General features: G+C 47.1%; 2 protein-coding genes across 2 annotated transcripts; both read left to right on the top strand.

The window, feature by feature from the left end:
- Window positions 1-609: 609 nt before the first annotated feature.
- On the top strand, window positions 610-4,602 carry LOC136449401 (GDSL esterase/lipase At5g45910-like). The gene is made up of 3 exons (XM_066449426.1): window positions 610-1,091; window positions 1,216-1,854; window positions 3,965-4,602. The coding sequence occupies exons 1-3, from the start codon at window positions 824-826 to the stop codon at window positions 4,198-4,200; spliced, it is 1,143 nt and encodes a 380-aa protein (XP_066305523.1). The 5' UTR covers window positions 610-823; the 3' UTR covers window positions 4,201-4,602.
- A 9,033-nt stretch (window positions 4,603-13,635) lies between these two features.
- LOC136454161 (GDSL esterase/lipase At1g28590-like) lies at window positions 13,636-15,489 on the top strand. The gene is made up of 4 exons (XM_066454695.1): window positions 13,636-14,228; window positions 14,380-14,616; window positions 14,731-14,879; window positions 14,986-15,489. The coding sequence occupies exons 1-4, from the start codon at window positions 13,985-13,987 to the stop codon at window positions 15,487-15,489; spliced, it is 1,134 nt and encodes a 377-aa protein (XP_066310792.1). The 5' UTR covers window positions 13,636-13,984.
- Window positions 15,490-16,226: the final 737 nt, after the last annotated feature.

Genomic DNA, 16,226 nt, shown 5'->3' with positions numbered 1-16,226 from the left:
AACTAATAAGAAGCATCAGGTCAACTCTGATGTGGGTGCGATGGTCAGCTCTACTACGAGACAATAATTCGGGGCATGTTCCTGCTCCTCGATCGCCAGCCCGATAGAGTAGATCTGTAGATGTAGATTCCTCCATGCATGTGTACGGACGTTCCAGCAGTAAGAGCACCTTTTGACACGAGCGTGCTTATATAGAAGTATAGAACCATACTGTTGTTAAAATCTACGGTTTTGCCGTACAATTATTATACTCTCTCCGTTCTCTCTTATAACACACACGCATATCAGTATTCAAATTTTAAAATCTTTGGCCAATACTTCGACTGACAATTTTTAATTAGTCTGAGAAAAGTCTATGTCATTTCAATCTGAGTTTTGTCATGTCAATCTGAGTTTAATAAAAGAGAAAAGGAAGGAGTACGCCTTTATGATCTTAACTAAGAAGTTTCATTCTACGATTTTAGTCTGAGAAAGTCTATGTCATTTCTAGCCGCGCCGTCGTGCTCATGACTGCATCGTCGTGTCATTTTAATTAATTAGCCACCACCACTCCGTCCTCCCTAAAGACCCGATCAAAGTAGTAGCTAATATAACAAGGCAGTTGCAGTCGTCCTCCTCTTCTCGCAGACCAATCAGGGCAACCAAACCCCCTGATTAGTTTAACCAGCAGCCCCGCCGTACTCCCGGGCCCGGCGACCGGCTCCGTTCCGCGCGGGGATTTAAACGCGGGAGCGAGCGAGCAGGCGCAGGCAGCAAGCAACGAACACGCGCTTGCCGTACTGTGCCGTGGATTCCGTTGGATCGATCGATCGTCTTCGTCGTCATGGGTGGTGGCCGGCTGCCGGTGGCGTGCTCCGCCGTCTTCGTCCTCCTCGCCGCGGCGGGATGCGTGTGGGCACCGCGGGCGGCCGTGGCGGCGCGGGAGTACGCGGCCATCTTCAACTTCGGGGACTCCCTGGTGGACGCCGGCAACCTCGTGGTGGACGGCATCCCGGACTACCTCGCCACGGCGCGCCTGCCCTACGGCATGAACTACTTCGGCTACCCCACCGGGCGCTGCTCCGACGGCCGCCTCGTCGTTGACTTCATCGGTACGCACGCATGGATACAAATACATGTTGCATTATATATGGTCACTCTCACTCGTTCTAATAGATGGCTTGGCTCCTTGCTTGTCCTCCTCCGCATGCACCCGGCCGGCGATCGATCGAGCAGCGCAGGAGCTGGGTGTGCCGCTGCTGCCGCCATCCAAGGCGAAGAACGCGACGTTCCACCGGGGCGCCAACTTCGCCATCACGGGCGCGACGTCCCTCGACACGCCTTTCTTCGTGGAGCGCGGGCTGGGTCAGACAGTCTGGAACTCAGGCTCCCTGCACACGCAGATCCAGTGGTTCCAGGACATGAAGCCCAAGCTCTGCAGCTCCCCGGAGGAGTGCCGGGAGCTGTTCCGTCGGTCTCTGTTCATCGTGGGCGAGTTCGGCGGGAACGACTACAACTCGCCGCTGTTCGCGTTCCGCCCCATCGCCGAGGCGCACGACTTCGTGCCCCACGTGGTGGAGTCCATCGGGAAGGGGGTGGAGAAGCTCATCGCGGAGGGCGCCGTGGACCTGGTGGTGCCCGGGGTGCTCCCCATCGGGTGCTTCCCCGTCTACCTCTCCATCTTCCGGAAGCAGGCCGACGGCTACGGCGGCCGCAGCGGGTGCATCAGGGACCTCAACACGCTGTCGTGGGTGCACAACGCCGCGCTGCGCCGCAAGGTCGAGGAGCTCCGGGGGAAGCATCCGGGGGTGCGCATCGTGTACGCCGACTACTACACGCCTGCCATCCAGTTCGTCCTCCACGCCGAGAAATACGGTGAGTCTCCGCGCATGCTCCATTGTCCATTCCCATCGCCCTCGATCTCCTGATCGATGTCGGCGTCTCCGGTGGCCCCGTCTGTGGTCACGGCAGTTTGCGTCTAAGGTTGTCGCAGCGAGCTTGGTAGCTGGGTTCGTTACGGCAACGTGGACGGGCGCTGACACGTGGGACCACCACCAGTCCACGTCCCTTTTGTTTTTAGGAAAAAGATTTAAAACACCGTGACCGTTTCGTTGGTTCGCTTTGAAAAAAGATACGTATCTTTTTATTAAGGCCCCGTTTTGTTTCCAATTTTTTTTTTTTTTGCCTTCTACGGTAAAAGAGCATGTTTGGACACATGCATGGTTCTGTAATTTGTTTTTTATTAGTATCCAAAAACCCCCTCCTGACATCCTTCCGACACATCCGATCTGACACCTAAAAATTTTCAATTCCCCACCTAAACACACCCTAAAGGGGGAAAAAAAGGGAGGATACGACCTTTGGCTGAGAATAAGACAATTCAGAGATGAGTTAGGTAGCTGTGTGAGCGCTTAATTAAATTAAATAAATACTCCATAGGTAGACGACTAATTAAAAATTCCTGGAAATCAAAACAACTCAGCGAGAAAGCAACCACGACGCGGACGACACAGCATATATAATTAGCTAGTTGCATATGCGTCCTGGCCCCCCATGTGATGTGGAAGCCGTGGACCTTTCCTGGATAGCGTACTACTCGTACTTTCCTAGCTAGTAGAAGCCTAACTAGAACCCCAGCCAACACACAGCAGGTTACCGTACAGTAACGCTAGGAGTATACAAATTGAACTGTGGGGCAAGGCAACTGGAATAATGCCAACTGTCAATCAGCATAAGCGGTGGATCTTTTCGATCGAATTGTTCCTTATCCCTGCTCTAATCATTCAGCAATAAGCGGTGGCCATGCATGAACGATTTGACCAAACTTGCCCTTCGTGGTAGTCATGGAGTTGGTACGACTTCAACTTCTACCGAGAACAAAACCAAAACACACACACACACACACACACACACACACACACACACACACACACCAATTTAACTGTTACAAGAACATCGACCAACTTTTCGTGAAGGACACTCAACGCTAGTAAACGGTGCGTGCCCAGCTATGCACCCGTCGTCACCACATGCATATTCGGTCTGAATGTTCAGGAACGTTTGTAACTCAGAAATACTATAATCTCCGTCTCAAATAAAAAAGAAATACTATAGTCTCCAGTGTCATACATACATGGCTTGGATGCCACGTTGGTACGTACGCATCGTCAACTTTGGACGTTTAGCGTAGGAGGCACGACGTACGTGTAGTATATATACCGCCGATCTGTCTATCTACATTATATAAATTGCACAACATACTTAGAGTCTCTTTGGCAAGCTCCTACAGGGACTTCAGCTCCGGCTCCTGCAGGAGCTGTGTCAAACACCTATTTTGAAAAGGGCTCCGCATGGGGAGCCGGTTAAGAGCCGGAGCCATTTTTTGCCTGCGCAGGAGGAGCCTCCAAAACGAGCTTCGCGCGGCTCCTTGATGTGGGTTCACGTCGTCTAGTGCGAAGGAGCCGTTTTGCCAAACGTTTTTCAGAACGGCTTTAGCTCCTCCAGAGAAGCTGCTCCTTCAAAGAAACCAGAACCAGAGCCATTTTTAGAGAAGCTAGAGTCCTGCCAAACGTGCCCTTAGCTTACTACTATCGTTCATTATCGCCGCACCGAACGGCAGACAAAGAGTAATACGTGATCCGTGCAACCCGGCTTCGAACAGGAACGAATCATCAATGAAACATAAGATTCAGTTCAACGACTGCTACACGTTCGTCATATAAACAAATTATAATCTTATTATATCCACACACACACACTACTGACACACATGCACGATGAGTTTTTTTCTTTTCTTTTTTGAGCAAACACATGCACGATGCGTACGTAGGTACTCGTAGTTGACGAACGCCGAGTGCGGCAGGTCCACAGGCTCGATCATCGGGGCCCAAGGCTTCGGCCCAAGCCCTGTAGCTCCGACCGCTGCTCCTCTTTAACTTGGGCTTCAGCCACATGTTCTCATGGGCGTTTCCTTTTTTTCGCACAGGGATGTTGAAGCAGACGCCGCGGGCCTGCTGCGGGGCGCCCGGCGTGGGGGAGTACAACTTCAACCTGACGTCCAAGTGCGGCGAGCCGGGGGCGTACGCGTGCCAGGACCCCTCCAACCACTGGAGCTGGGACGGCATCCACCTCACCGAGGCCGCCTACGGCCACATCGCCAAGGGCTGGCTCTACGGGCCCTTTGCCGACCCGCCCATCCTCGACACCAAGCATCTCGGCTAACACCCACCGTCTTCTCTAGCGCCGGCCACGACCGGCCGGCCAGCCAGTACAGATTAATTCGTCTCTACGCAAGAGACGTTGGACCAGGGACAACGACCGACCTGTAAACTAGTTGGTTGTTGTATAGAGAACGAAAACGAAACGGGGAGGAGGACAATAAGGCCGACGGGCATACCGGCCAACGCTATGTTCTGATTAGTTAGCCGTTCAGATTAATTGGTTTACATACACATAGGTTGTGTTGTTTTTGTTGTTTTGTTTGGGGGGATACATCAGAGATGTTTGTGATTTGTTTGTCGATATTACTGCACTAGCATAGTTGTACTGCTTCTCATAGTCAAGATATGATGATACGCATCAAGTCACTCTCATAGCATCAATCAAGCAAGATGCATCAAAATACAGTAAGTCTTATTAGCAATGTTGCAACAAAGCACGTCACAATTGAAAGTTGATAAACGCCCTATTCGCTTGGCTTATAAGCCGTACTTTTTCAACCAACGAACAATATTTTTCTCTCACAACAAATCAGTCAACAATACTTTCAGTCATGGCTTATCAGCCAAGCGAACAGGTAAAAAAAAGTGTTGCCTCATAGATTCTAAACTAAATTCTCTATATGTTAACAAGCAAGATATAAAGTAAGTTCTACAATAGAACACATCACAATACAATACAATACAATAATAGTCTCATGGCACACCCAGCACAAACTCATCATACTCATCATCAGCATTTTTTTTTGTAATTGTATTGCGTATCATTGCATTAAGAAATAATCATATCACCATCCATTGTCACCATCATCCGAAGAGGAAAAAAGTAATACATGGACATATTAGTTACTAGAAGAAAATATTACATTACTAATAAACCTTAAACCATGAAAACAAAGTAGTTTAGTAAGCAGTACTTTGTGAAGTTCTGTGAGGAGAGGAGCCTCATTGTGTGTCCTGCCTCACCACCACCACCACCACCACCACCATCATCTGAAGAGGAAAAAAGTAAAACATGGACATATTAGTTACTCAAAGAAAATATTACATCACTAATTACTAATAAACCATGAAAACAAAGTAGTATAGTAAGCAATACTTTGATCCTCATTGCGTCCCGCGTCATTGTCGAATAGTGCCTTAAAATTCTAAACATCCTTAAAATCCCAAACATGATTCCAATTATTGTTTCCTTCATTGTGTCCTGTTGTCTCGAGCTTTAAGTTCATTCCATCGAGCTGGGAAAAAATAAAATACAATTTCATCATTAAATTAGCTACTCCTAAAAGGATAATATTAATACTAAGTCATTAGAGCACCGAAAGAACAAGGTAAGCAATTAATTCAAAATTTAAGCAAGTTAAATAAGTAAATATTATTTTAATATTAATAATCCATTAAAACATGAAAACAATTAGCAAGGTAAGCAATGAACTCAAAATATATGCGTCTTGAGTGAGTAGGTTCTTACTCTGAGAAGGTCTGGAAGGAATACATTGCTCACATATTCAACTAGGTGAATTCCCCGCGCTTTGCTGTGGGTAGCTAGAGAATATTTTAACTTACATTATTGATGATTTGTGTAGTAAGTGACAAAAAAAATAAGTACATGATTGTGCTGGTTCTATTGACAAAACATGTGAAATGTCAAATTTATATACCAATAGGAAAGACGGGATAGCTGCAACAAAGTGAGCACAAAAATAAGTGAGTAGTCACATTGAAAAAGTAAAAAGGAATCAAATATAAACATAACAAATTGAATGATTATACAACACTAATGTAGAGGCCTAGAAGAATAATGAAAGAAAAAATGATAAAGCAGTAACCATGATTCGTTGAGCACAAAATTTTAAGGAGATTAGTTGGAAGATGAAGCATGTACAAGAGCGCACTCGTGAATTCATTGTGGTGCCCATGGGTCAAATTTGTGGTGAACCCATCAATCGATGTCGTTTTATCACGACAAACTTTGTGCGATATCTAGAACTGTCTTATGAATGGCAAACAAAGGAACTCATGTACCAAAGTTCCAACTGCAAAGGATTATATACTATCAACAAATCGAAGAAAATTATAAGTTCACATGAAGTGACCTACTGAGATATAGCTAAAAAATGAGGTAGAGGCAAGGTTCTGGGATTCTTTTGAAAAAAAATTTGGAGCCCACCGAATTGGATGAAATTTGGAAAATTTGGACCGGTATCCAGTCAAAAACTGAATGAAATTTGAGAAAATTTGAACAAAATTTCCCCAAACAATCAGGCATGGCAGTGGCTTCGAGAGGATGCACGTGGAGCCGGCTTGAACGCGCAGGTTGCGGGGAGGGCAGCGACGACGCGGTGGTGGGAGTAGGTGGTGTCGGTGGCACCAACCATGCGTTAGATGCGATGACAGCGTGCGTCGAGGAGTGGCCATGGCACATTGGTGGCATCAAGGAGCTTCCACGGCATGAGCTCAGACGTCGAGAAAGCAACCACGAGCATTGGTGCTGACGGGGAGGAGTAGAGATGACGACTGTTGGCGGCAGCTTGCAAGAAAGCAGCGCTGGCTAGGGACGGTGACGACGTTTTCCAGCATGAGGAATGTTCATGGGCTCTTGTTGGACCATGAAACTGACTGGAAATTTGAATTGGGCCAAAAATTTGTGACCGGTTTACTTTTATCTCGGGTCGGACCGAAATGGATGAATTTCGGTGAAATTCGGTCCATTTGGGCCGAATCCCAGAACCTTGGGTAGAGGATACCTCCATGTTGTTTCATGTGGAACATATTTACTTTGAGAGTAGTGTAGTTACAAAGCCTACCATCAAAAGTAAGATGCTAAAAAGAATACTCAACCCTAGACAAAGGGTAAACACATGAAGGAGGACCCTTGGGTGACATCATTTATGGCCTGCTTATAGCAGCCAGGCACCAAACTACGAAAGCGATGGCAGATAGAGACAGAGAGGGGGTACAGTTAGGGATGAAAATGGTACGAAAATATCCCATACCGAACCGCATCGTTTTCTATATTTAATCCGACCGAATTCGTATTTTCGGACAAATTCGAATTCGGTTCGAAATTCAAAACACCAAATTCAAAATCAGAACAAAAACGGTTTAGATATTTTTCCAACCGTTTTCTACTTTTCTACTTTTAATTTAAAATATCCCAAATTCAAAATTCAGTTTAAGCCAAATTTGGCCACCGTGGCTTAGACAGCGTGGCGCAAGCGCACGTGAACCACATGTTTTCTTATTAAAGAAATAGACCTTTCCTTCTCTCTCATGGCACGAACCGGACATCGCCGCAGGCGGCGCACGCCTCCATGTACCCGAGCTCGCCCGCCTTGTGTAGGAAGTGCACATCCTCGGCACTGGCCGTCGAGGCACTGGCCATCGACGAACACGAGCGGGAGCACGGCGCCTACGAAGCCGGGGCCCGAGGAGCTCCACGAGCTCGGCCTTGAAGACGGCATGCATGGAGATGTCGCGCTCACCTAGGCGCACGCCATAGCTGCGTAGGATGCTGCGCACGGCGTGGTAGTCCAAGAACGTCTTGCGCACACCACGGAGGCACATGAAGTACACCACAGCCTTCCGCTCGCCTCCCGGTGGCCACAGGGGCGACACCAAGGCGACGGGCATGTCCATGTCGGCCTGCATCCACTTCGGCAGCGGCGGCGCCTCCAAGGCAAACTCCTATGGTGACTCATCGAGTGGCAGACTCTTGTACGTGGCGCGGCGTCGGCACGTCGTCCTCGAGCCCCGCCATGAGCTCCCACACGTTGATCACCTCAGGCTCGTTGGGTGCCATCAGCGTCGGCGTGCGGAGCTTCAAGGGCGTGGTCATTGTCGCCCTTCATCATCTCCTCCACCGACAGCATCACGTGCCTGCACGAGCCGGAGTGACGGGCGCTGCCGGCGAGGCTGAGGGTGCCGAGCATCGACATGGCCCTCAGCCGCAGACGCTGACGGTCGACGGAGGGCAGCGAGAAGCTCCGCCGCAACGAGAAGCCTCACCGTAGAGGCTTACCCCCAAGGATGCTCTATTTCGGCGGCGAGATGACCAGCGGCTCGAAAACTCCAAAATTGGCCGGGGACAGTGAACGCCTGAGGCTTGACGTGGTTTGGATGGCTAGGCAACTTTCATGGATACTCTCTGGTGCGAGGAATTGGATCGGGAGGCTTGGGGCAGCGCGAATTTGAAAGGCGAAGAGGTGTAGTTTTTCTAAGCTACACCCGGTAGAGATGGCGTCGACTACTCCGGCTCGGTTAAGGCCAATAATGGCCAGAGCAGGGCGTCCACTTGCGAGCAGGCAAGCCAGGCATTGATGGGTCATCGTGACTCGGTTGGACAAAGGGCGCTGCCTCGGGTGGGTGTGAACGCACACGTGGCGTAGCTCAGCAAAGTCGCGGTGGACGGCAGGGCAGTAGCATGGCAGCGAGCCAGCGACACAGTGGTAGCGCGCAGCGAGACAAGCACAGCAGCAGCAGTGCGAGCACACGCCATAATGGTGCTCGGATGCTCGCCGAGCCATACGCCGTTCGCCGTCTTTGAAAAGTACAGGAGAAAAGTACAGGGCGTGAGTTGTCGTCCGCTCACCGAGCCGTACACCGTCTTCGAAGCCACCTCCTACCGCAAGAAGCCCCATGGTGAGCTTGCTTTCATCTCCTCTTTCATCCCGTGATTTTACCAAGATGAATCATGGCATGTAGGCCCTTCTCTGTGTTTGTCGTCGAGGTTTCGCCTCCAGCAATGGCCGCCACCGTACTGGCCAGTTGAAAACTAGGCTCACGCCCCAAACTAGGCTCACACGCGGCTCACGTGCGCTTGGACATAGTCAGCACCACGCTGTCTACGCCACGTTGGCCAAAATGTTGTTCCGATGGGTTATGGACCTAAGTGGCATACTTAAACAATATTATGGTGCCAGAAATACGATTTAAGAGTTTGTGGACCTAAGTGGCACCCCAAGACAAGTTCAAGGGCCTACGATGCATATTACTCAAATAGAATCAAGTAGGTAAGCATGAGAATAAAATAGAATCAATTGACTTGCAACTTAGCACCTAAATATAATTAACATAAGATGTCATTATTATAAGCAAGTTTATGAAATTTGTAGGTTTTACTGTCCTAACAAAATTAGGATAAACAAGTTAGGCATTTATAGGTTTTACTGGTGAAAGGTCCTAAAGGCTAGAGGGAGGTGAATAGCCTATAAAAAAATTCTACAACAACACTTAAGCAAGGTGGTTAGACAATTAAGAAGTGAAGCGAGTATTACGCTAGCCTACTCAAAATGCAAGTCTCCTATCCACAATTCTAGTTGTCTATGATCTCTATGTCACACAAGAGGCTAAGTCACAATCACTAAGTTAGTGAGCTCTCAAAGACTAACTAAAGAGCCTCACTAACCACTAGACAAGACACAAGCTAGCTCTCAAAACTAATTACACTAAAGAGCTTAGCTACACTAGGAAGGTAAACACAAGAGTAAGGTAGTGAAATTATACCACCATGGCAAGAGATGATCAATTAATCACAATGAATACCAAGAAATCCTCGGGACAAGATGACACAATGATTTATCCCCGAGGTTCACTTGCTTACCGGCAAGTTACGTCCTCATTGTAGCAATTCACCCATTTGGAGGTTCACGCGCTAATAGGCATCACACATCTAACCCATAATCAAGTGCCGCGCAGCCAACACAAGATGGGGATCCACAAGGTACGAGCAATCTATCAGAGTACCTTTTGACTCTCCTACGGGGAAAGGTCAAGAACCCCTCACAATCACCACAATCAAAGCCGGAGATAATAACCACCCTCCACTCGATGATCCTCACTAAACCAAGCCATCTAGGTGGCGGCAACCACCAAGAGAAATAAACAAACCCCACAGCAAAACACAATCACCAAGTGCCTATAGATACAATCACTCAAGCAATGCACTTGGATTTACTCCTAATCTCATAAAGATGATGAATCAACGATGAAAATAAGTGAGAGGGCTTTGTCTTAGCTCATAAGGTTGCTATGTCAATGAAAATGGCCAATAGGGTGAGCTATAGCTGGCCATGGGGCTTAAATAGAAGCCCCCATGAAATAAAGCCGTTGGGTCACATAAGTGACCATCGAACTTGGCTACACGGGGCTGTCGGACCATCCAACGCAAGGTCCGACGCCCGGCCATAGCCACTCCCATGTTGCCATGCGTCCCAGTCAAACGAGCTGACCGTTGCCTCCAATGGTCAAGCAGTCGCGCGCTGATCATCACGGTCGGATCTAGACCATCGGACCCGCCATCAGACTCCACCCAGGGAGGGTCCAACGTGGTCCAGTAAGGTCTAGAGAGGGTAAAAACCCTCAGACGCCGGTCTGACATCGATCGTCGGACTCAGGGGTGAGTCCGACGTTGCCACATGTCGTGTCCATGCTCACTCACATGCGTGGCACTGAATGAATAGTGCATGTGGTCAGTCCGACGGCCCCGCAAGCCCCAGTCTGACACCGCCTTCTCTCTATGTGCGTGTTAGGGTTAACCAACAAACCTAGGCAGGGGCTGGTCCGATGCTCAGTGAAGCAGGGTCCAACGCCCCTGTTTCAACTCCTTTTGATCTCCAACTTCACCACTCTTGCTTAAATGTGCCAACCACTAAGTGTATCACCTTGTGCACGTGTGTTAGCATATTTTCACAAACATTTTTAAGGGTGTTAGCACTCAGTAAAATCTAAATGCATATGCAATGAGTTAGAACATCTAGTGGCACTTTGATAACCGCATTTCACGAAGAGTTTCACCCCTCTTAATAGTATGGCTATCTATCCTAAGTGTGATCACACCCACTAAGTGTCTTGATCACTAAAACAAAATGACCCTATCAAATTCACATTTGCCTTGAGCCCATTTTATTTTTCTCTTTCTTATTTTCAAAGCCCGAGCACTTGATCATCACTATGGCTATCACCACCATCATCATGATCTTCATCATTAGCTTTACCACTTGGAATGTGCTTCCCTATCTCATGATCACTAGAGTAAATAGGTTAGCACTTAGGGTTTCATCAATTCATCAAAACCAAACTAGAGCTTTCAACTGGTAGCCATGTCCTAATGAAATTACTATAAACAAGTTTGAGGCATTTATAGGTTTTATCGGTTTTATCGAGCTCCTGTCCCTTGTGCATTGTTGGCTACCACCACCTCCACCATCACCATCACCATCACTAGCAGCACCAGTACCAACCGTCTTTTTAGACATAGGCATGTTGCTACCCTCATCTTCCACATGAGTTCTCTTTCCCCTATTGTTTTCACAGTAAAGAAAGATATGCAAGAAATTACAACGGTATGCAAGATATGAATGGAATTACAACGGCCCGAAACAAGATAAAAAAATAGGAGCAATGGGGATACCGCAGTCGGTCTATGTATGTATGCAACCGTCTATGTAAATTATCTCTAGCTAGTTTGCCTTAGAACGATACTCTAACCATTCCAAATTAGAATTTACTGTCCTAAGTCAAACATCTCTAACTTGACCAAGTCTATAGAAAAATGACACAACACCTACAATCAAAGTAGCTCCATTAAATTCTATGCAAATATGTATTGATGTGCATTTTACAAACTTGGGTATCATTATAGATTTTTAAAGAACTTGGTTAAATTTAGAGAAGTTTTACTTATGACAAAGTCAAAGTGAATAATAATCTGGAACACAGTATTAGTTTTAATTAGTAATTACATTGAACAAGCTTGTGATGAGAAAGCAATGGCAGAAACCTTGCTAAAAATATTGTCTCAATTATAAATTGGAACAAAAAAACTAATAGCTAGTATTCTTTTGCAATTGAAACATAAACGTCCTAAGATATTATAAATTGGGGTTTACTGAAACTAACACGATGATTAGCGGTTCAAAACTAACAACAAATACAAATAGCACTAATCACATGTGCTACGAGAAAGGCCAATCACAAACACTTTGGTTCCTTTGTGACAATCGCACTTAAGAATCCAAGCCCTAAATAAATAAGTTTTAATTTTGCAGCCAGGAAAGAAATCAACTAAACAATTATCATATAGGTATGTTCTTTCAAGAATGCTCTGTAGGATAGCACCTTCGTTTGTTAAAGCCAATAGAACACATTAAGGCATTCGTCAACCTGCCTTACAACGCCTCATAGCTCTGAGAGTATTGCATCTTCGCTTAGAGAGGGTTATAGGTTACTCTCTCTTCGGTTTACCAATAGCTTGTTCTTCCCAGGTCCTTAGTCACAGGATTTTCGATCAAAAAGATTGGGATACTACTATTGTAAACTCACATGGGTCTCATACCCGTCTCCCTTGATGCGTTTTCTATCACATTCCGTGATAGCCCTTTTGTAAAGGGATTTGCCAGGCTTTTGTCTGTTTCAACATAAGCCACAATGATTAACTTTGGAGTTTTGTTGACTTCAAGCGTCCTTTAACGTGTCCTATTGACCTTGAATTATTCTTAGCACTGTTCACCTTAGTATTCACTGTTTGTTTATCACAGTTCATAAAGATAGTCGGTATTGTTTTTCAACCATCAGCAAGTCCAACAAGAGCTTACACATCTATTTTGCCTCTGTACAAGCTGTATCCAAAGCATTAAATTCTGCCTCCATGGTTGACTTCGTCAAAATTGTCTGTTTGCAAGACCTCCATGACACTGCGCCACCTCCAAGAGTAAACACATACCCACTTGTGGCGTAGATCTGATCAATATCAGATATCTAGTTTAAATCACTATAGTCCTCAAGCACAACTAAGGCCTAGAATAGTGAATCTCATAGCTCATTGTACCTTTAAGATAATGCAATACCCTTTCAAGTGCATGCCAATGATCATCACCCGACATGAACCTACTCAACTTGCTCACAAAAAAAAAATCTGGTCATGTTGCACTAGCTAAGTACATGAGTGAACTAGCAATTCTCTTGTTTTTTCTTAATGGCACACTGAGATTATAAGGTGTTGGAGAAGGCTTGCTATCCATAAAGCCAAACCGGCTCAAGACCTTCTCAATATAGCGAGATTGCAACAAAATAATCCATTCTTTATCCTTAACTAACTTGATGTTTAGAATCTGTGTATCGAACGGGCCTAAAGTCTGTTATGGTACACAAGCATTTTTTTTTTTGAGACATTGTTATGGTACACAAGTATGAGATAAAGGGAAAAAAAAATCGTAGTTGCAGACCTGTGTCTACCTCTTATGGGCTCAAATCATGCTGGTTTTAGCTGGGCTTAGAGGGCAATTTGGGCCTAACTCGTACGAGCAATAATATTGAGTTCTAGATACTGAGCTGAAATTTTTCAATTGATACTCTGCCGTTAAAAGTTTTCAAAAGAAGGAAACAAGGAAGAGAAAGTCATAATAAATCTACAGGGAAGGGAGATATATAGAATATAATTTGTAAATGCTATAATATTTGCATGCATGTACAGAATATTTATAGTAGTGAGTGTATACGATTTCTGGTTATACCATATTATTTGAAATCTCGATATTCATTAGAGAAATCAGATGCCAAAAATGCACAGAAGATTTTATTCTCCGTTTATTTGGTGCTATATCTGGCATCAGCCCAAATAGTAACAACAGAGTCAATGACGATTGATGATCCGCCAAATGTTCTCTATAAAAGAGAACTCAGATACAAGTTCAGTAGTATACCTGTTGTTTCTTTTCTTGAGATCGAGACTTGAGATTGAGAGGGCTACAGGAAGCAACTGATCTGTTCGATCGTCAGGACAAAGAACAATGAAGCACGCAATTCTTTGCCTGCAAATCTCTCTGTTCCTCTCCAGCTTCTCCTATTCGATTCAGGCCCAATACAGCTCGATTTTTAGCTTCGGTGACTCCTACACCGACACCGGCAACAAGGTCATCCTCTTCGGCCCGACGACGCCAGGCCTGCTGATCAACAAACCGCCGTACGGGATGACCTTCTTTGGGCATCCCACCGGCCGCCTCTCCGACGGCAGACTGGCCATAGATTTCATCGGTAAGTTTCTTCCACGGCGAGCGTAGTTTCGTTTGCTCCTTAATTATCTCGACGCCGGCAATGTAATGCCGGCATGCATGCTGCACCTGCATATACCTGATCGATTGATTCACGCCGCCCGTTTGGCGTACGGTGTGGTCCCACACTGCAGCCCAGGCACTGGGGCTGCCTCTCCTTCCGCCGTCACTGTCGAAGAATCAAAGCTTCAAGCAAGGCGCAAACTTCGCGGTGGCTGGCGCCACGGCGCTGAAGACGAGCACGAGCCCAGCGGCGTTCTACCCGCAGGCCGCCGGCGGCGGCGCCAAGCCTCCTCCGAATAACATCTCACTCAGTGACGAGCTGGGGTGGTTCGACGCCATGAAGCCCTCGCTTTGCAGCTCACCCCAAGGTACGTAACTCATTGGTGTGAGACGCCACGGCATCATCCTGATACATTGCTCATGTCAGTTGTTCTGTGCGTAGTACGCGATACTGATGTGTACATAGCTGATGCGCTCTGTAGCATGCAAGGAGTTTTTCGGGAAGGCGCTGTTCGTCGTCGGCGAGCTGGGTTGGAACGACTATGGCGTCATGCTGGTCGGCGGCAAAAGCGTCGCTGAAGCGCAGGCCTACGTGCCTCGGATCGTTGCAACAATCGTTGCTGCCACGGAGGTACGTAAACGGTAGAACTGTAGCTGACATGCGTGCATGATCCATGCACCGACCTATCTTGCACGGCAAGCTGATCAGTCCACTACTGTCGGGTGCATGCATGCAGAAGCTGATCAACGACGGCGCCACGGCGATCGTGGTGTCAGGGATCTCGCCTATGGGCTGCGCGCCGGGGAACCTGGTGATGCTAGCGAGCCAGAACGGGGCGGACTACGAGCCGGACACGGGGTGCCTGAAGGGCCTGAACGATCTGTCCAAGGCGCACAACGCGCAGCTGAGCCAGGCGCTGACGGCGCTGGGCGGCAGGTACCCGGGTACGCGGATCACCTACGCCGACCTGTACGCGCCCGTGATCGCGTTCGCGGCGGCGCCGGCACGGTTCGGGTTCGACGGCGCGGACGGCGCGCTGCGGGACTGCTGCGGCGGCGGCGGCGGGAAGTACAACTTCAACCTGAGCGCCGCGTGCGGGATGCCCGGCGTGGCCGCCTGCGCCAACCCGTCGGCGTACGTCAACTGGGACGGCGTCCACCTCACCGAGGCGGCGTACCACCTCGTCGCCGATGGATGGCTTAGGGGACCCTACGCCCGCCCGCCCATTCTCGGGGCGTAGCTAGCGATGCAGATCAGATGCGTAGTCACGTAAATAATCTGCCTCAGTTTTGTGTCTGATTTGTGAGGCACTAAGAACCTTTTTTTTCTAAAACATGTCCGTTGACACGTCATTAAAGAGGCTGAAGAACATTTTTGAATTTAATTTAAGGCGGACCCCGACATTGCCAGCATGTGTAAGAACAGTTGCACAAATAGACGGAACCAAACGTGTGTTGGGTCGTCATCTGAACTAGAAAACCTGGCGCGGCTGCACGAAGGATGGCAGACTAAGTAGGTAGCCAGTGTTTTCTTCTTTGCATTTTGACCTATGGTCTATATATCGTGCTTCTTACAGAAGTTATTTTTCATCTCCCATATATATTCTAAAGTGAATGCTGCATACCACTCCATTTAATCATTGTGTACAAATCTTGTTGTGCGGGTATTGGAAAATAGTTTTTTTTTTTAAATCTGAGCTATTACATAAGCCATGCGTTGTGCATAAACGCTCTAGGTTATATTCACTCGTATGGGTCGGTACGAGTGAACAGGTATTCGGTACGAATCAACATGCATTTGTTTGGCTTATGTAATAAGATTATACAATGCAAATTGCTCAAAAAATCCATATGGATATATAAGCATGATATTTGCCTTCTGGTTCTTTGTTTCTCTCTTTGAACAATGGAAGAGAACATCTGTTCGTTTCCTGCTTTAAAGAAAAACAATCTGTTAAACTTCTAACCTATAGTACAA

Source organism: Miscanthus floridulus, chromosome 5 (genome assembly GCF_019320115.1).
Source record: "Miscanthus floridulus cultivar M001 chromosome 5, ASM1932011v1, whole genome shotgun sequence".
NCBI lineage: Eukaryota > Viridiplantae > Streptophyta > Magnoliopsida > Poales > Poaceae > Miscanthus > Miscanthus floridulus.
Note: the sequence above shows the minus strand (reverse complement) of the source record. Positions and strands in the feature narration are given on the sequence as shown.

Coding starts and splice junctions, on each gene's coding strand:
- LOC136449401 (XM_066449426.1), top strand. CDS start 824: ATGGGTGGTGGCCGGCTGCCGGTGGCGTGCTCCGCCGTCTTCGTCCTC. Junction 1,092..1,215: donor CCTCGTCGTTGACTTCATCG/GTACGCACGCAT, acceptor TCGATCGAGCAG/CGCAGGAGCTGGGTGTGCCG. Junction 1,855..3,964: donor CCTCCACGCCGAGAAATACG/GTGAGTCTCCGC, acceptor TTTTTCGCACAG/GGATGTTGAAGCAGACGCCG.
- LOC136454161 (XM_066454695.1), top strand. CDS start 13,985: ATGAAGCACGCAATTCTTTGCCTGCAAATCTCTCTGTTCCTCTCCAGC. Junction 14,229..14,379: donor ACTGGCCATAGATTTCATCG/GTAAGTTTCTTC, acceptor CCCACACTGCAG/CCCAGGCACTGGGGCTGCCT. Junction 14,880..14,985: donor CAATCGTTGCTGCCACGGAG/GTACGTAAACGG, acceptor GCATGCATGCAG/AAGCTGATCAACGACGGCGC.